The 20,738-nt window shown below is 37.8% G+C and overlaps 1 protein-coding gene across 1 annotated transcript; it reads right to left on the minus strand.

The window, feature by feature from the left end:
• Positions 1-711: 711 nt before the first annotated feature.
• On the minus strand, positions 712-17,423 carry LOC134530798 (trypsin-7-like). The gene is made up of 7 exons (XM_063366008.1): positions 17,372-17,423; positions 11,424-11,524; positions 10,265-10,368; positions 6,924-7,065; positions 6,105-6,218; positions 5,338-5,499; positions 712-935 (listed from the first exon to the last, which is right to left on the minus strand). The coding sequence occupies exons 1-7, from the start codon at positions 17,415-17,417 to the stop codon at positions 789-791; spliced, it is 816 nt and encodes a 271-aa protein (XP_063222078.1). The 5' UTR covers positions 17,418-17,423; the 3' UTR covers positions 712-788.
• Between the last annotated feature and the right edge of the window lie 3,315 nt (positions 17,424-20,738).

The following is a 20,738-nucleotide window of genomic DNA, read 5'->3' on the forward strand; positions in this document are numbered from 1 at the left end:
AACTTAATGAACATCCCCCCCCGCCCCCCCCCCCCCGGGCCAACAAAAAAATTTCCTTGCCTCAAAATACATCACGTAAGCCTAAGATTTTGTCAACAATCAAATGTAAGCAGGCTTGTGTTTTTTTTTACTTTTTTACTTATTACAAATCATAAACAGGTCACCGTGGAATTTAAATAATTACTTATATCAATATAAACATTCCAAACTGTTACATAGATCCATTTTCATCTAGTTTCAATAATCGTTAAACATATTACATCAGCTGTTATGTGTCGTGCTGCGCCGCCCCCAGCTACGTGGCGCTCTAGGCGGTTGCCTAGTTCGCCTATATGGACGCGCCGGCCCTGCCGATGTCACATGTTAAACATAGAGACATCACGGAGAATTCCTTGGAAGAAATTATTCGGGGGAAAAATATTACAGCACAAGAGTAGCATCAAATGTTGTTATAGGGACGTGAGAAACTAATCAATACGCAAAACAAGTGACGACAACGAACTTATCGGTGTGGAGTGTACCTAAATTTTAAGTGCGTAAAAAATTGTTTACATTAGTGGCATCTAACGGCGCTTGAAAGCAATACAGTAAAATGTCTCGCGCTTTGCCAGTACTGATTTACTAGTGTTTCCCACATTGTAGTATTACGGCATTTGGTGTTATTCAAAGAACGTATAAATTTATAGGTTATAGGTTCTATTACAAGTTAAGTGTTTTCAGTAGAAACTTTATTACAGGAAATGTGTAAACGTCATAGGTTGACACACAGCTCGGGCCCGGACGGCATCTCAGACGCCGGCCTCGGACTTGACCCAGTCGCGGAAGCGGGCGACGTCGGTGTAGACGCCGGCGTACTTGGGCTCGGCGCACCCGGCGCCCCACGACACGAGCCCCACCAGGGAGCCGCCCGCCGTCAGAGGGCCGCCAGAGTCGCCCTGCGCAGCACCGGGTATCCACCGTCACACACGCGTGCCACATGGGACACTCGGTGGTCGCGCTCTCATCCTTGCTTACGAACCACTGGAGCCGATATCACCTCATCCTCTGTCAGCCAATGTTCATTACCTATGCAGTTAACCATAGCCGTGACTAGAGACGTGAAAAAATTCTCGGTTCCATTTCGCCATAGGCTAGAATCCAAACACGTTTTCCTTTTTGCTGCTTCAGAAGAAGTATCGAACCTCGAGCCAATGACCAGACGCCATCTTTCCGAGTGCATGGAGGATCGTGGAGTCTATCCTTAAGTCACTGAAATCGCAAATGTTTCCGGTCTCCAACCATCACGCTCGAACCACACGCAACTCTATGCTGGCAATCCCCGTGCATCCATTTGAATGTTTGTCAGGATCCTTATTTAGCTACTAGTAGCAGGCTATGGAATGAACCAGACCAGGCAACAATGCAATAAAAAAATCTAGCTAATATCGGACACTGGCTGAAAACAATACTTGGAAACACCTACTTACCATGTTCACTTCGCGGCTTACCTACTGCTTGGATCCGTGTGTGAATGTGAGAGTGTTATTAATGTAATACCACTACTTTATATTATTATTATCTTGTTTTGGTAATGCCGAATTTTTTTGAAGTATTAATTACTTTCAAGCACGAGTATTACTATTCTTAATTTTTAGTTACATGTGAATTCCCTTTTTAGTTAAGTTACTGCGTAGGCTTATTTAAAACTGTATGGTTTGTTATGTAATCTAATTTTTAACAAAGTCATTGACATAAGGGGTGGCTGATGACGGAGTTCGTTATATATATATATATGAGTTGGTTCCACAAAAGAGTAACTATAAATATTTGTTTTGGATTGATTTATAATCGGATTGATTTAAATATTTTAATAGTTACTTGAGATTAAACACACTAATTTCAAACGATTGTGTGTGTTTCGATTGTAAAAAAAGGCACTCAGGTTTTTGCTTGAATACTAAATTTACTCTACATAATTCCAGCCACTGGTCTGTATCACTTTAAGCTAAATCATGCAATGCTAATTTTCTTCCTAGTAAAATTAATCTTGTCTTAAGAATGAACATAGGAATGTTGTCACGACAGCACACCACAACAGCTGCCCCGTGGGTGTTAGCAAAACAGTTGGGTAATTTCTATGCCCATGTATTTTTCGCGAGAATATTTCCAGACCAGCTGTGTGTTAAAACTATGTATCGTGGATGGCTGGGTTTCTTTCAGATACATGTCTACTGTCAGCACACCAATCATATGAAGCCATCTAGTACGGAAGCAAACGCGTCCTGAATGGCGCGGTCGAATAGGGCAATTGCTTTTCTTGCAGACGGCCGCCAATTACAAGGGAACAATTGCTAGCGCAGATAGATCTTATTGCTAGAGACCTTCATAATTCACGCTTTCGATGGCCTTCAGGATAGACTGCACATACCCCTGAACACTCGGGCAAATAATGCAAGTTCATTGGCTGCCGACTTGTAAGTCGTCTCAGCTGGTTTGTCTGTGATTCGATCCTTCTTTGGTTGAGGGTTTATAACTGGTTGAGATTCATCCAGATGGACAGTAAACCAATAGCAAAATTATCTAAGAGGTATATGTGTTTGAATTCTAGCACATCACCGAATGAATCCGCGAATTTTGCAGGTCTCTACTTATTGTAGTCTAATGGGTAGAGACCTGCAAAATTCGCGGATTCAATGACCTCCAGGATAGACTCTACTACACTCTACACACTTCGGCAAATGCCACCTGTTCATTGGCTGCTGACTTGTGAGTCGTCTCGACCAAGTGTCTGTGATTCGACACTTCTTTGAGCGAGGGTCTCTAATTGGCCCTCATTACTCCAGATTAACAGTTAACCAATTGCAGAAGCAGCGCTAAGGTATAATTACTTGAATTGTAGCATATCACGAAATGAATCCGCGAATTTTGCAGGTCTCTACTAATGGGTGATCAGATATTATTTGAAAAAAAAAAAAAAAATACATGCCTCTAATAATTTCCCGTTAAAGATTTCAAGCATGTTTATATGCACAAATTCTCAAATATAAATTCAATATTAAAGTTCAAGTGGTTTTCCGGTGGGACATATTATTTTGTTGCGGTCATTTAGTACTATAATTAGAGAACACGAAAAAAAAATATCGCGATTTCCTTGACCTATAGGCTAGACCCCCATAATTCTCTATGTACTCCGGCTAATTACATCTACTCATTGGCTACTGACTCGTGACACCTGTTAACTGATAATCTCGTGATTCGATAATTCTTTTGTTAAAGGTTTTTCGTTGGCTCAGAGACCTTCAGAAAAAATGTGGCTCAATCGCTGAAGCAGTCTCCAGCGATGGAAGCACAGTTAATTAGAAGGACTCTGAATCAATGAAAAAAGTCCTCAACGAAAGAAGTATCTAATCACAAACAGCCAATAAAACAGATTTCACAAGTCAGTAACCAATGAGCAGGTGGCAGTTGCCCGAGCACATAGAATATTGTGTAGTCTAATGAAACCGCGATTTTTTTTTTCAGTCCGTACCTATAGTTAAAGACTTGAAAACAATCGCGGATTCATTTAGCGATAAGTAGAGACCCGTGAATTTCGCGGATTCAATGACCTCCAGGATAGACTCCAATATCGTCTACACACTCGGGAAAATGCCAACTGTTTATTGGCTGTTGACTTGTGAGTCGTCTCGACTGGGTGGCCTGTGATTCGACACTTCTATGAGCGAGGGTCTCTAATTGGCCCTCATTACTCCAGATTAACAGACAACCAATGACAGAAGCAGCACTAAGGTATAATTATTTGAATTTTAGCATAACATGAAATGAATCCGCGAAATTCACGGGTCTCTAGCGATAAGTAGGGGCAGGTGTTTTTCGCGAATAAATCTGATCGCTCGTTAGACTGCAAAAAGTTATGTTCGCGTTAGCGATTGTTTCCGTGCAATTGGCTGCCGTTTGCGTGAGAAGCCATTGCCCTAATTGACCGGGCCAGTCAGAACGTGTTGGCTTCCGCAATGAACGACTGTGATTTGTGGACCGACAGTAAAATGGAACGGAAAGAAACACAACCAATCACGGAACTCAGACGATGCTACAGTGTATTAACACAAAGCTGGTCTATAAATATTTTCGCGAAAACTATATGGCCCTAGCGATAAGCAAGAATCCAAATACGTTTACTTTATTGCTGCTTCAATAATATGGTCACAGTTTATCTGAAGGACTCTGAGCCATGAAAAACCTTCAAAATTAAGTAGGCCTATCGAATCACGAGGATCCGAATTTACAGGTGTCACGAGTCAGTAGCCGATGAGCAATTGTAATTTGCCCGACTGCATTGTGGCTTTTGGAGTTAAGCCTGTTGTCCATTGAAGTAAAAAGGTTCAGTGATAAACAAAAAAACGAATAGCTGTGATTAAAAAAAATTGCACCGGGCACATAAACGCTTGTTGCAATATATTTTCCAGGAAATATGCCACTACCACGAAGGCAAAATATCGATAGTGTCAGGAAAAATTCGCGTTCATAATTACCTCAAGAATAGACTCCACAGTCCTGTGTGTACAGGGGCTTATGTCACCTGTTCATTGGCTTTCGAATGTCGAGACTTCTCAACTTGTTGGACTGTGGTTCAGTATTTCTTTAGTTGAGGGCTATATTTGTGTATATATGGCGAAACAAATATTTACTTTCCGTAACAAAATATTTTGGTACAATAACCAAACTTAGTAAGTTAAAAAATTGATTTGTTACACGTAACCAAATACAATATTTAGCTGACAGTATCATATTGTTGGTTCAACAGAATCTTTACTACTACAAAACATTTATTTGAATCATTTATTTCGCAATATACAAAAAAAATTTGTTCAGGCAAACAAATTTTTCTCCCAGAGGCCGGAGTATCCCTTTCACTGTTTAAAAATTTCACATTAAATTTACAAAGAACAAATTATCCAAGACACTTCGTTTAGTTATGGACACTGAGTTCACTTATTTTTAACATAATCCAATAGAATATTCACGTTAAACTAATTAAGTATATAGTAATAACCCTCCTTTTTTTGCCCACGGGTATGTTTACTGTTGCTAAAAAACAAAGATACAACCGTGAAATCGAAATATGGTGTATTTGCTATGAAGAAAAGTACAGTTATTTGAAATTACGAAGAATTATTTGTTTATTTGCTTTAATTTCTTCGTTGACAATTCTGTAAATCTACTGTAATTTTTAACAGTGAGTGTATAAACTGTGAACCAACTGCGAATTACCTTAATGGTATACATATTTGAAATTTATCCTAACGCGAAATGAATCTGCGAAACTTTCCGGTCCATAAGGTTGGAACGTTCGCTCACCTGGCAAGCGTCCTTCCCTCCTTGCAGGTACCCGGCGCAGATCATGGTGTCGTTCACCATGTAGTCGCCGTGGATGTTCTTGCCGTACTCGCTGACGCAGGCGGCCTGGGAGACGATGGGCACCGCCACCTCTCGCAGCACCTGCACCACGTCGCCTTCGTACTGCGAGCACAGCCAGACACGGCGCCTCAAGCACGGCCCGCAAGCAGGTGCTCGACATGCACACGGCTGCTGCACGCGGGCGACCCCACCGTGCTTCCCTCCGCTCGCCACGGAACAGCGAGAACCTTGTAAATTGTTACATTTACATGAAAACAACTGTATCGCTGCAAAATAGTGTTCGCAGTAATATTGGGTTTGGATTTTACCCGGGCATTTATGCTTTGTGCTGTCCCATTATCTCCATTAGTTAAAGTTATTTTAAAACCGTTCCTAAATGGTTTTCCAGTATTAACTGCGGACATTAACAAGCATGATGCAACAAAATAAAGTCATACGGTTGAATATTCAATAATCTTTCTCATGGTTTAAAACAATTAATGCTTTTGAATGAAACATCAATTAAAATAAAAAATTTGCACCAATTTTCGTAAGAAATACCCAGTATTATCTCGATAAACGTATTCGATATATGCGAAAATACCCGTAGCCGTGTGTTGTACAAAATTTACAATATTTTTTTGGTAGTATCACAAGCTACGTCCTGGCTACTGGTTTCCATTGCAGAAGTACAGAATGTTATTTCCCGCGCACGGGGAGACACCCACGAATGTCGAGCCCCAGCCGGACGTCACAGCCAGAGTTCCCTCCGGAACCTCGGAGTTCGCTTGCGGCAGTGCGACGGCCTTGATGCTGTCGCTGTACACGAACGGCTTCGAGACCTAAAAAAATAAAAGCCACACAGTAGTTTTGGTTCATTTTTTCCGTGGTATATTTCTATGAAGAATATATTAGATTTACAGACAGTTTGATGAATGAACTATTGCAACGCCTTTGAAAGACACATAATTGCATGTGATCACAGAACATGTCCGAAACCCGGAAAAACGATCAACTTATATTATGATAACGGATAGCACAGGAAATACATCAGTGCCTAAGATATGTAAGTTTTTATTGCCATGCGTTTTATGTATTATTCATCTTAAAATTCTTTATACGCGATGAGAGACGTTAAGAGAGATGTTTAGTATATGACTATAGAGTTACAAAAATTTATATTGTAATAATTCTATGATTTATTAAGAATAAACTTACCCTAATTTTTTCTAAGTTAAACGCGAATATGCCTCGATATTTTTTAGAGAGAAAAACCCATTAAACTTAGGGTTGCGTGTAGGCTAACACAGTATTAACCTACCCTACAAAAATTATTATTTTTTTTTCGATCTCGACATGTGTTATTTTCGAACAGAGCTACAGCGTGCAAGCAGATTGTATGATATTCAAACTACACTTTTGAATGTAACATTAATATTAGCTTTATTAGTTAAGTTGTTATGTGTATGATCAAAAAGAATTAATTTATTTTAACTAATTGAAGGAGAACATTTCATTGAACAGACTTACAGACTTATCGTACTTGCCTTCAGAAGACATATGTCGTTGTAAGGAACTCTGTCCACTTGCTTGTATTCAGGATGCAAGATGATTTTGGAAAGTTCATGTTTCTCTCCACTGTTTACTTTAGTGCTTCCAACACGAACAACCAGGGAAGTAGTATCTTGACTGTAATTAAATAAATATGTATTTTATTTTATTCTGAGCATTTGTTGGAAAAATAAAGATTATTTAATTCCTTCTGTAGATGATTTGTACTACGACTCGAATTAAATGAAACTTGTAGGTAAAAATTCGAAGGAATTTAATCAAAATTGCAACAAAATATTACGAATTAAAAATTGTTGCAGATGAATAAAGAAGTATTATATAAAGTATGTCCATCGCTTGGTTTCTGGGTAAGGTGTTAGTGTCGGTATACATCTTGGATTGACGTCACGGAGGCCATCTTAGATGACATAGACCTTGAACTTCAAAATTTGCCTAAAAAGACTCAAAATTTGCTTAAATTGTCCAAATATTTGCATAAACTGTGCAAAACGATTCCACAAATTCTATTTTTGAGAGAAAAACCGGACAAAATTAAAAAAATTTGAAACACACAATTCCTCTAGTATTTTTGCCTTTAAAAGAACGAAAATTATTCAAAGGGGCTTAAATTCTTCATCTAAAAGCTTAAAAAAAGCTGCGTAGGATATTTTTACCCATCTGTTATCTTGTTTTTATCTGCTGGAGACCGCCAATTTGGATTATGACGTCATGTACAACATATTAATTAAATATATCTAATCAATCAAATATCAAATTAATGAGTAATGATTGATTATAATTGTAATGTTTTCAGAATTTCTAGCTAAACCCTTACAGAATTTCAATATGGTGGTCAATTTGTCATCATCGGCTTACTGGAGGCGGTTAGTACAGGCATTTAAGCCTCTCTTAGGATTAACATCATATTTGATTAAAGTATAATTTCTAATGTAGAATTAATTATTTTTACTATAGTTAAAGTATCTAATCAAGGACGTGAATAGATTGAGTAAATCAGTAGGGGAGACCGGGAGTAGTTATCACAAATTTCACATTTTATTTTTTTCGTTATGAGTGGTAAAATGTTCACAGATGTGATTAACAAAATACATGTTATAACATTTTCTATTATTTAAATTTATTACAAATTAATTGCACATTGGTAAAATATTTATTTTCTCTCCCAAAAGACAGTCAGAAAATGTAACAACTTACTCCATTATTAGGGCCAGTATTCACTTAGCGAGAGACTAATTGTCGCAAAGTAAATTAATAATTTAGAATAAAATATACTGCATAATTATTTGTTATATTAAAGAATTAACATTAAACTAGTATTATATTTATTTGCAGCAGTCTTTAGGTCAATATTTATCGCTGTTAAAATTAAGGAAACGGTGTTTGATTATAATTTCAAATAATTTTTTTAATATATTTCTAACTCAAAGTAACCAATTTATACTGAGGAATCAAATTTACAATACTGGCATACAAAATAGAAATATCGTGAATTACTGGCGTGTGTACACTTTTCGTGTGACCACATTTGACAGTCAAAAAACCTAACCCAATCTTCTCATTGAACAATATTTGTCTGTAAGGTTCTTCACAAACTAAGCAGAATGTATCTGTATATTCAGACGATTCAGCTGCATGATTGGAGCTCTCGTGATTTCCTTGATTTCCAAGATTTAGTTTTCCTATGGAGATCTAATAATGATAGTTAATTTTACACAAATTCCCCCGTTGTTGTTGTTTTTTTTTTTGCATCTACTGCGTCTTTTAACACTTTGTCAGTCATGGTAGCTAATTTTATTGTTTTTCTTTAGGGACAGTTTTATTCCTTTCTCCAGCCTTGGGAAATAATATGACTTTTTCGGTGAGAATGAAATAGAATAATTTGTAGATAAATCAGGAAACATGGTATTTTCCAGCCTTCATTATTAACGGCACTAGAAGAAGAGACACATAATTTATTGTATTTGGTTTTGTAGTATATCCATTTCGATTTGGTCTTCCCGTGGCATAACTAGGAAGAAAGTCTACATCGGAAATTGGTTAGATGGAAAGTTCCCCGTCGTTTTAAAACCTGATGATATATTACTTGCATGATATATTACCTGCATAAGTTCTGTGGAAATTATCGACGGAATATCATTTATGTATATACTTACAGTTGATCCAGAGTGTGTTTTTTTTTTTAACTAAGAATATCAAGCAGTGTTAACCATCTTTATTAGAGTTCCGAACACATTTCGATAAAGAGGTTGGAGGATGTGAGAACATTGGGGTGGAAAATATATCATTTTCTTTAGCATAATCCAGTGATGAGATAGAAAAATGAGAACCATGATTATCGAGTAGGAGGAAGTTGGGATTTTGTTTTATACAATTAACATTTGAAACAAAATGACGAATGCAATCAGGGAAGTTTTCTACTTTCATCCTACCAGACTGATTTGCTCTTACTTTATATCCTGATGGACAATCCCTTATGAAATGCTGTTTATAATTAATACGTGGTGGAATAAAAATTTGGAATTTTCAGATTTTTTCAAATATTTTTTTCTCTAATAAGGGAAAATTTTGGCAATTTTTTGCAAATATTGAAGGTCAAAGTAATATTCATCCAAGATGGCCTTTGTGACGTCATTATTCAAAATGGTGGATATCGATCCCAACTCCTCACCTAGATCCCAGCCATTGACATTATATTATGATATTAAAATAAACATAGTAATTTTTTAGAACCATTCAATTATTTAGGATTCTTTTAAAGATGTTGATACAAAGTGCCTTATAATGTATACGTAGGGACACCTGTATTTCGCGATTTTTTTTCATGTCAAGGTATTTCACAAAACACTGTAGCTTTTTCTAAGAGTCATAGCAAATTGTGAAGGTGCAGCAGTACGGTGACCACATTCTCATTGGCCCTGTCAAAAGCGGGACGACACCTCTCACCGACCTCAGCCAATAACCACAGGAGAAAAGCTACAGTATTTTGTGAAATACCTTGACACGAAAAAAAATCGCGAAATACAGGTGTCCCTATGTATACGGAATTCAAGATGCCTACCATAAAATTAGAATGAAATAAGAGGGACACAAAACACATTATTATTAGAAGAATTCATAACGATTAGTTAGACTTCCTACTTCTTAACAAGTTTTTGATGATTTTGCCGCTTTACTTAGCATCCGTAAACTTACGAAGATACTCGGATAATTTGAAACCGATGTTCTTCCCAAATTATGGATGAAAACTTTTAACATTGTGGGAGATTCTGCAGCTGGAATTGGCCATAAACTCACTGTAGTGTATGTATCAACCTACTCAGCGCAACAGTGACCTGCAGTCACGACGAAGTTCTCGGAGATGATGGAGCCGCCACATATGTGGGACTCTAACAGTCCCTCGTAGTTTTCCCTGACGGAGACCTGCAAAGACACCCCGATGCGACATAATACTTATTACTAGGGACAAATTTCAATTGTGAATTGCGATAAAATCAAAATAACACATGCTAATACACCCTAAAGCATCAAAAAGCAATTAATACACCACTGATTACCGAAATGCGATCAAAATCATTAAATAACTTAGCGTTTAGACAAAACAAATCTATTCTCAAAAAAAATTTATACGACATTCCATGTACGTTATATAATTAACATAAATTATTTTATCAAAATTTATACACCAAATAAATGTAAAGAAATAATATGTTTGGGCTTGAATGTCTTACAAATTCAGCTTTGTTGGAAAGATAAAGATTCTGGCCTCTCTTCACATGAGCACAATAATTAAATTAATTTTAACTAAATACAACGTATAAAACTGAATTCTTCTTCTATGATTCAGGCTAACGGTGGTGCCAAAGCACAACGCAAGCCTATATGCTAGAAGTTCCAGCTGCAGTGTGCATTCCGAATACGTATAATTTAAATATTTCACTATACATTTGCTACATATATATCTTTAAGTAAATAATATGAAAATTATTTCAAAGCCAAACGCACGGAGTTTGCAAATGAATGCCATGATAAGGGCTTGAAAGCTGAGCAGATGATCCCACGCAAACTCGAATATTCAGAAGAATGAAAATTATGTTTTTTTTTTATTTTTTTAAAAGTAATGATGGTTATTGATTTAAACAACATGCAGTCGTATGTCGATCGTAATTTTTTTTACCTGGCGATGATAAAGAAGTAAACGCCAGAAGGTGTGTGATGATATTGTGACAATTTCGTTGGATGATATCAAATCAAGATTTCATGATAGTACTACCAGGTCTCGGCGGTACATTGCTCGGCATAGCAGAGTACCTGCGGCCATGTTTGAATCATATCTCAGTTTGGAATATCGTTGGAATAAGTTAGTTTGTAAGCCGTACCTAAAATTGATAGATATTTCAATAAAATCATGTGCTGAAATCACAATTGTCTTGGAATAACTAGATTAAAATAATGTAATTCAGTTTTGTGGCACGTACCATGTAGGGGAACTCCTCGATAGTTGTTGCATTCCCTCCAACAATTCTGCCGCCAAGATCATACTTTCTTCGATTCAGTACGCCGTTATGCTGTGGATACGCTGTAAGAAAGACATGCATTGCAAACACAGCACTTGGTTAACGCTTCCGTAGACTTCTCCTTTCCTATACAGGAACAGCCAGAATGTTTGAATTTTTTTTCGTTTTTATTTTTTATTAATTTTTTTTTGTATTTTAATGATATCAAAGAAAACTTGTGGCGGTTTTCTCCGTGTGCTCATGATTATTCTTGCCAATATTATGATGGTTTTCTCCGTGTGCTCCTGATTATTCTTATCAATATTTTGATGGTTAATCCGTGTGCTTGCGATCATTCCTGCGGTTTCGGTCAAAGGTCAAGGTCACACCCATCCAATATGGCCGCTGTGACGTCGTAATCCAAGATTGTGGACCGTGAGAAATCTGAGAAGCACTAGCAGGAAGGACTAACTTTTTTCTCCTTGGATACTATCGAAGCCAACCTCCCTTTGCGATCGATAGTGAGCGTTCCGCATCCCACATTAATGAAATATATATTATTTACCTGCAAGCAACACGTGGCGCCATCTGTTGACGACAGCCGGAACTACTTGCATCAATTTTCTTTGCATTAGATAACTTAACTCTCGCTGATGAAATATTTCAAAAACTCTATTTAAGAAATGGTTCCAATTGGAGAAAACTGACAGTTTGTATCTAACATTAGTCACAGAAGCTACCATGGATCGTGGTTTGTTATCTATAGCTGAATCGGAAGGAAGCCGCTGTAGATACTGTGGCAAGGATTTTGTCATGAGAAGGAATGCTAGACGTCATGAGAAGAATGATTGTGCTAGAAACCCACTACGCAACATGTTAAGTTGTAATCGTTGTAGCAGGTTGTTAACACGAATTGACAGCTTAAAAAGACATGGTAGAACATGTAAAGTCAAGACTGCTTACGGCATAGAGGACACCGATGGATCCACTAGACTAAAGAAGAGTGATCTGCATTATGACAATAATTTTCCTTGTCCTGAGCGTGATGGTATTAGCTCACCCGATCGTGAGGAAGAACATAAATTGAAGGATGCTAATGGCTTCGGGAAGACTGAAACTAATGGAAGTATCAACACCGTGAAAAGTGAGAATACATTAAAGCCTATATTCAGTAGATCTTCCATTCTTTGTAAAAATGATGGACTCCTAAAAAGGAAGCATGAAGACGATGAAGACACTTCGACATCATCGATAGCGAATTCATACGGTAATCTGGGTGAAGAGGATGTCTTCTACAGTGATTGTTACAGTGACTCTGAGGCTGTTGACAAAGGCATAGACTGTGATGAAGCACCTAGAGCTGACAAGATCGAAGAATGTGGCGATGTCCTGAGACCGAAACGATGGAAACGTCGTGTTATAATAAATAAATCTGATAATGCTTATCATGATCACTGGGATGATTGTGATATTAAAAGTATTTATAATAAACAAGCAAGTAAGATGGTGGTAGAAGAGATTGATTACACATCATGGAAAGATCCAAACATATTGGTTGACCGGCTAAGACTTCTACATGGCTCGCTTTGTGCAGGAAACTATCCGTGCATCAAAGAAATATCCTTCATACTCAAAGAACTGAGGAAAGCTGGCTACATACAATAATGGCTTCTTTTACTTGTATTTGTGTAATGTTGAGAAGTAATAAAATATTGAAAGTAAAAATTTAATGTTTTTTATTTCTTGTATTCTGATTTCCAACTAAGCCTGTGTGTGTGTGTTTCCGCTACTGTATGTGTGATCATTACGTTTCCTGTGTGTACTGTGTGTACGTTCAGTTTCCTGTGTGTACTGTGTGTACGTTCAGTTTCCTGTGTGCACTGTGTGTACGTTCCGTTTTCTGTGTGCACTGTGTGTACGTTCCGTTTTCTGTGTGTACTTTCCGTTTCCTGTGTGTACTGTGTGTACGTTCCGTTTCCTGTGTGTGTACTGTGTGTACGTTTAGTTTCCTGTGTGTACTGTGTGTACGTTCAGTTTCCTGTGTGTACTGTGTGTATGTTCCGTTTCCTGTGTGTACTGTGTGTACATTCCGTTTCCTGTGTGTACTGTGTGTACGTTACGTTTCCTGTGTGTACTGTGTGTGTACGTTCCGTTTCCTGTGTGTACTGTGTAATCATTACATTTATTCCGTGTAAATTGCATGTATTGCGCGTACATTGCGTACATTACGTGTTGAAGCTTATGGAGCTGTTGGAGCACTTGCAGCTAATGGTCAATTGAAGCATAGGAGCAAAATGTAGATGGATCTGATGACGTGAATTGTAGCTCTTGGAACCTGGCGTATATTGGAGGGATCGATATTTTTTTCGATCAAATGATCCTCTTTTTTAATTTGTAGATTTGACTCTAGTATTATTGTAAATGGTTCTTGATTTGACTAGCGTATTATTCCATACGGTGCATGTATATAAGCGAGTCCTAGACAGCAGGACGCTCAGTTTGTTACTGACGTCGGCGGTGTAAGGATCACCTAGTTTGTTTCTCCTGGTGCATAAGTCGTGTCAATTAGCTGTTCTTGAGACCTCGATGGCATCTTTACCGTCTTTAACGTCGAACTCGGAGGTTGTACCATCGTCTACGGGAACTTTGACGACAGCTACGATGGAGAAGGTGCAGATCCCGTTGGCAACGATGGCGTCAACATTGGAGGAGACTTCAACAGACGTGGTACCGCCAGCAGAAGAGACTTTAATGCCGCTAGTGCTGGCTGCACAGGGAAACTCGGCGAACGCTGGTTCGCCATCAATGGAGACTTCAATGGATGCCGAATCGACAACAACTAACGAACATCGGTGCTGTTACTGCGACAAGATTTTCTCAAACAACAGCAATGCTCGACGACATGAGAATAGAGAATGTGCCAAGAACCTATATCGTAAAATGTTTGTTTGTGAGAAATGTCATAAGCAGTTTGCCAGAAAAGATAATATGAAAACGCACATGAAGGCATGCAAAGGTCCTGCTGTTGGGCAGAAAGTAAAGGTTTCGGCGCAACAACGATGCATTGATGTTCATAAGAGTATGCCTGGAGATGGTGCAACTGCGGCAACGTCAGTATCTGGATCGGGTCTGAAAGGTTCGTCTTCATCACCACGGTATCCTTGCAGCTACTGTGATACGTCGTTCGCATTTGCTCATGATGCACGAAGACATGAGCGGAGCAAATGCACGAAGAATCCATCTCGCATGAAGTTTCGATGTGATGAGTGTCATGAATGGTTTACTCGAATTGATAATTTGCGACGACATGCGAAAAACTGTAAAGGTGAAGTCCGTGTGCCTACTGCTGAACTACCTGCAGAAATTTCGACTCCTCGGTTTAGGTTGAAGGCTCGTGAGCGTACAAGCAAGAAAACCGATGTGCAGCAACCGATTGGTATGACGTGTGAACAGGAAAATAAACCTAAGACTGTGTTCGGCGCATTACAAGTGAACGATAATGGCTTCTACTTGGCGCAGTCTGCTTTCGTGGAACATTGAAGGACTACTATTATTTAAATACGTTAGGTGAGTCGAAAGACATTTGTAATTTTCTTGATGATATCAGAGAGGACATAATCAATCAGCTTACTGATGTTGTAGCAACAAACGGACCTTTGAAATATAACTTGTGGTTGGACTGTATATATGGAAAGCCATATCCGTTCGATGACAAAGTGAAGAAGTGTGCATTCAAGACATCGGCTGCAGTAATTTACAGTTCTAACGATGTGAAGCAAACTGTTAAAAACGGTATCCAGAAACTCTGTCAAGAAGAGGTGGACTATGTCTGTAAAGGTTCTGGCTGGACTCTGTCTAGTATAAACCGATTGGAGCTAAGAATTAGTCATTTCACACCGCTGCGGAACTAAATGATTATAAGATTGCTGGCTTTCGCAAATGATCCTGTAGTAGAATAGAAATTATGTAATAAATATTATGTTTGTAAAAGAACTTGTGGTGTTTAATTCCTCGAACCTGTTACTATTATGTTAAATTGATGTTATATTTACTTTTTTTTGCATCGTTCTAGATCGTACCAAGGACCTTAGTCGACCTAATCAATCAGTATATAGATTACAAATTTATTTAATGAATTTTGGAATTTTTCCCGAATTTCTAGCTAAATAATTACGGATTTTCAAGATGGCGGCCAAATGACAATATGTCGGGTGTCACAGCAATAATAAATGATTACTGCACTCTAGCGGATAAGAATTAAACTAACATGGCGTTGGTGCACTCTAGCCGACGATACAATGATGATGGCTTCCAGCATCGCAGACAAGATGGCGGTCATGACGTCATACTAGATGACGATCTATATGCTTTGAAAAAAAGTGGTGGGAGTCAGTCTGCCTGCAGTCACCTAGGGGGAAGGATCGGTCACCATTTTTAATTTTTTTTTGCCCTCACCAGGTTCGAAACGAGGACTCCGAACTCCGTGTCGTAAAAGTATATTTTTTAAATATTTTTTATTAAAAATTTTATTAAATGGATTTTTTAATAAATTTTAAATTTTTTTTCATTGAAATCGGATAATAAATAAAAAAGTTAAAGATGGCGGCCGTAACGAAAATTGCAACGGTGACGTCATAATTCAAAATGGCGGAAAACACATCGCCGGAATTTTCGAGAACACACAATGACGTCATCGAAAATGGCGGATCCAAGATGGCGGATCCAAAATGGCCGCCGAGGTCAAGGTCAAGGTCAAACTTGTCCCGTTACGCTGTGTCCTGTTACGCTCCTCCAAGATGGCCGCCGTGACGTCACAATCCAATATGGCGGACACCGGCTCCGGCTCCACGCGCCAGCGCCAGTTTCCGGATGCCCATTCCTATACTACTAACCTAATACTAAAAGTTACATTTTATTACATGTCACTTAAAAAAAAAATACATTTTGGCAATTAAATTTTTTTAAGTATCATTGAAAAAATATTAATTCACACAACCTTAATGACATGCTTGAGAAAACAGGAACAATATATTTAAAAAAAAATGTTTTAGTCGTGAAATATATATATATATATATATATAAATTCGTTGCCTGTACACGTAAGCCACTGCGCTGACCTGCTATTCGACTTCAGCCTTCATGGCGCTGTTAGTTGGAGCGCCAAATACGGAGCGAGGAGTTTCAGGGTTGAAAACCCGGGCGGGGTTTCATATAGTAAGACTGGAACAGCTCCTTACCAGCACAATAATTACTAAATAAATTTAATTATACCGAACAAAATATCAAAACGACGTTCCTATAATGTATGATTAATAACTGAATAACAAATTTAAATGACTTTGTAATGACCATACAGGTAGTATGTTATTGTGTTAGGTGTGACGAAACAGATGTGCAAAGACACTACCGGTAGTATATCCTGGTGCGTGTCTATTCTGTAAGAATTATTTTATATTAAACAGTGTAAATTAGTCGTTTCGGTTTTGCTGAAGGGCATCAGGTGTCTTGATTGCAAGCGTTTAACGAAGAGTAATTTTTTTTTTACTGTATTACTGTGTAAATATTTTCCAAATACATTTCTCGGATATGACGACATTTTTAGAATTTTCGTCCCAGACTATCTGGTTTATTGAGGAAGCACTATGTTTGCACCGCGGGAGAAGGGTGATGGAGAGTGTCTGCAAACAGCAGATATATATGTAAGCAAACTGTTTCGAATTTAAAGGTACTCAAGACTACCCGTTTCCCGAATGCTACTAACGAAAGAACATATGATGTTTGTTTTGTGAACACTGACAAACTACATGAACTGGTCAACAAACAACGTTGACCGAACATTGGCAGAAGGATACGTAGATCATTGGCACTACTGTCAAATAACGAGACACGTCCGATGACACATACTGCACGAAGCTAGTCGCTCCACTTACCCAGGCTGAAAGCCAGGAGGCTCATTAGGACGGCGATCTGCGACATGGCGGAGAGTTTGATTGCTATCTCGCTTCCTCTGCTTTATACCAGTTGGAGAACAGACTTTGGAGCACTCGAGCAGCTCAAATCTTTGGTGGGCGCACGTGAGCATCAAGTGGTCACCTTATCGCGAACAACGCAGACATCCTGCGCAACGCAGTGAGACGGGGTTTTCGGCGAACACGTAGGTCTACCATAATAACAACTAACTTAATGAAGATTTTCTTGTAGGTCTTAAGACTTGTTTGAGTAACGTGGTAACGCTTTCCATATGATGCTGTTCTAAAACCGAAAATTGTAAGGATTCACTCATTACGTAGAAAGTCGCAACTTAGAAATGCCATAAGTTATAAACACGTAACTTGAAACCACGCAACTAAGAAACCTCGTAATTTATAAAACTATAACTTATAACTAGTAATAACTTATAAAACCCAACTAAAATCATCTAAGGAAAAGGAAACTCAAAATAGAACTATAAAAATTATAAACACACATTTTAGAACTATCTTAATTTATATTCATGTAACTTAGGAAATTTTATTTTGTGCTTTTTTAAGTTGTGTGTTTCTAAGAAATGAAAGCACCCCAGGATTCAGACGTTAAAAGTTTCAAGGTTAATATATTGCGTCCATGATAATTAATTACAGTTTATGTATTAATACAGCACACGACGCATCACGCTCTAACTTTCAAGCACCGCTTAAACATCCTGCTGTTTGCATGTTATAACAGCAAAACATATATTCCGTATGTTATAGATTATATAATCACTTGCATAACGTTATCCTATCCTTTTATTGCTGCTTTTTGAATTTCATAAGTTTTCATGTCTTGAATGAATTTATTTTATACCAAAATTACACATTTTACTCTTTGGTAATTTGAATGTATTTTTACTAAAAGTAAATATTACGCAAATGATAAAAATCAAATGAACTCATAAATCCATTCTGTCTGCCACTTTCTTATTGTTGTAAACTAAATATTGTTTACTTTATGGACATTTAAACCAATTGATTCCTTTATACGCGTTCATAAAAATATATTTACAAACAATAATTTGTCAAAATCTTAGAAAGCCTACTGTACTCGTCTGTGCCATGATAATTTTTTTCCTCTCACATAATTCCCAGTGCTGTCTATTTTGGCTTGTTTTTCTGTGTGTTATGTGTGTTTGTTTGTTATTATTCATGTCATTAATGAATCATAATTCTGTTTATATGTTGAACATGCACATAAAGGATAAATTTATTTTAAACAGTTATAGGCATCTAACAATTTGGTAGGCACAGTGATAAATTCGACTGCAATAAGTGTGCATATTTTTATGATTGTTGCTTTCAATACTTCTCTTTAATACGATAGGTTAGTTAAGCTGGCTTACGAACCAGACTAAACATTCTACAACACACATCGATAAATCATCTGGCAATCATTTCTGAACCCCTGCCACTACACGTGACGTAAACTGCGCCATGGCGGTGAAGAAAAAAAAAACACATAATTACTGCTGAAATATTTTCGATGAAAACACACTAAGTCACTTATTTAAGTCAGTTGACAAGGGAGCAAGTTGCCTTCATGTCGTATACATCTGCACGCCTTGACAACGGTGTTTGACATCGAAGTGATAGCATAGAGATGAAGTTTTTAAAACTAGGACCACAAAGATGTGAGTACATTTGTGAAAGTCGTACTTAATTGGGTTGAACTTGTTTTATATCACTTAGAGTACTTGCATTTGTGTTTAATTACACTTTACAATCAAGGTGTTGGCTATTTATTGTGTAGTTTCCGCAGTGAGATCTTAGAAATACCTTTCTCGAATAACCTACTTACGTCTTAGAAAGTGTGATTTCGTAAGCTTGGCGTATTTAAATTATCTTTAGTTTTTGGCATAATTCTGACAAATGTATGTGTTTACTGAATAATTTACATACTTTATACATTTGTAATATTTATTGTAGTTTTAAAATTGTTTTTTAGCTGATGTTTAAGAATCATAACTGGAAATGCTAGATTATATTGCTCTACCTTAATTAGACATTTTATTTTTGTAAAGCAGTGAACCAGTGATTGTAAGCATGTTTCAACGCCAATCTTTTCGAGCTGGAAACTGTTAATGGACGAGCCAAACAGTCACTGCACTAGTTAGTAACTACAGTCCCTGTACCAGTAGCTACAGTCACTGCACCAGTAACTACAGTCACTAAACCAGTTGCTACAATCACTGCACCACAAGCTACTGTCACTGCACCATTAGCTACAGTAACTTGACGAGTAGCTACAGTCAGTTCACCAGTAGATAGTCACTTCACCAGTAGTTGCAAACAGTGCATCAGTAGCTACAGTCACTGCACCAGTATTTAACAGTCACTGCTCCAGTAGCTAGTCACTTCACCAGTACCTACAGTCAGTGCACCAGTAGCTATAGTCACTGCACTAATAGCTACAGACACTGCACCAGTAGCTACAGTTAGAGCAGCACGTTTGGCGGTTGAAGCACCTTGCCAACGAGATTCGAGCTGTATTTCTCCAAACAGTAAAATATCCGGAAAATCGTTATTTGTACATCAGGCTCTTGAGAGAATTTATTGATGAGGTTCCTTATTCTCGTAAAAGATATCTCAACAATGTGTTTTTTAATTGAAAACATGGATGAATATGCCTTTAGAAGAAACCCATAAAGTATTTTTTAAAAAAAAAACCAACGAATTTTTTGCTGTACCTCATGAGTCTTGCATTTCTTTTGCGAAAAGTGCCCATAACTAGCATCGTCTGTGATTCGTGATTGGATGAATTACTTTCAGGTGCATGTCTACTGTCAACACACCAATCACAGGAATTCAGTGCGGAAGCAAACGCGTCCTGAGTGGCTCGGTCAAATAAGACAACGGCTTCTGTCGCAGACGCCGTCAATCTCAAGGAATAAAAAACAGCTGGTGCAGGAATACCTTGTTGCTGTCTAATATGCGTTCAGATTTTTCTGCGTAAAATACCTGCCCTTACTCATGAGGACTTCTTCTTGAAATTCCTACGTAATATGCGATACTTGCAGAAGATGGATGAAAGACTGGTGTCATTTTTACGATTTTGTATGATTTTTTTTTTAAATAGGACATGATAAATCCAGAACAGACAGCAGTAACTGTTAGTTTCAACACCGAACAAAGGTTGTCTAATTGCAATATAAATGTACCATTACAAGTGACAAGACGTTAATGGTGCGTCGCAATTTGGATCTTTTTTTCTGGGAGGGGGAGGGGTGGTTTTAAATGTGTATAAATATATTTTTATTTGTATGGTTGTATAGATTATTAAATA

The sequence above is a fragment of the Bacillus rossius genome, chromosome 3, assembly GCF_032445375.1.
Source record: "Bacillus rossius redtenbacheri isolate Brsri chromosome 3, Brsri_v3, whole genome shotgun sequence".
Taxonomy (NCBI): domain Eukaryota; kingdom Metazoa; phylum Arthropoda; class Insecta; order Phasmatodea; family Bacillidae; genus Bacillus; species Bacillus rossius.

Bases quoted from the DNA above. Each gene is read 5' to 3' on its own strand.
- LOC134530798 (XM_063366008.1), bottom strand. From the start codon at position 17,417: ATGTCGCAGATCGCCGTCCTAATGAGCCTCCTGGCTTTCAGCCTGG. The intron at 10,369-11,423 runs GTACGTGCCACA...GTGTCTTTGCAG, and splicing joins TCGAGGAGTTCCCCTACATG to GTCTCCGTCAGGGAAAACTA. The intron at 7,066-10,264 runs GTAGGTTGATAC...ATTTAATTACAG, and splicing joins GCAGGTCACTGTTGCGCTGA to TCAAGATACTACTTCCCTGG.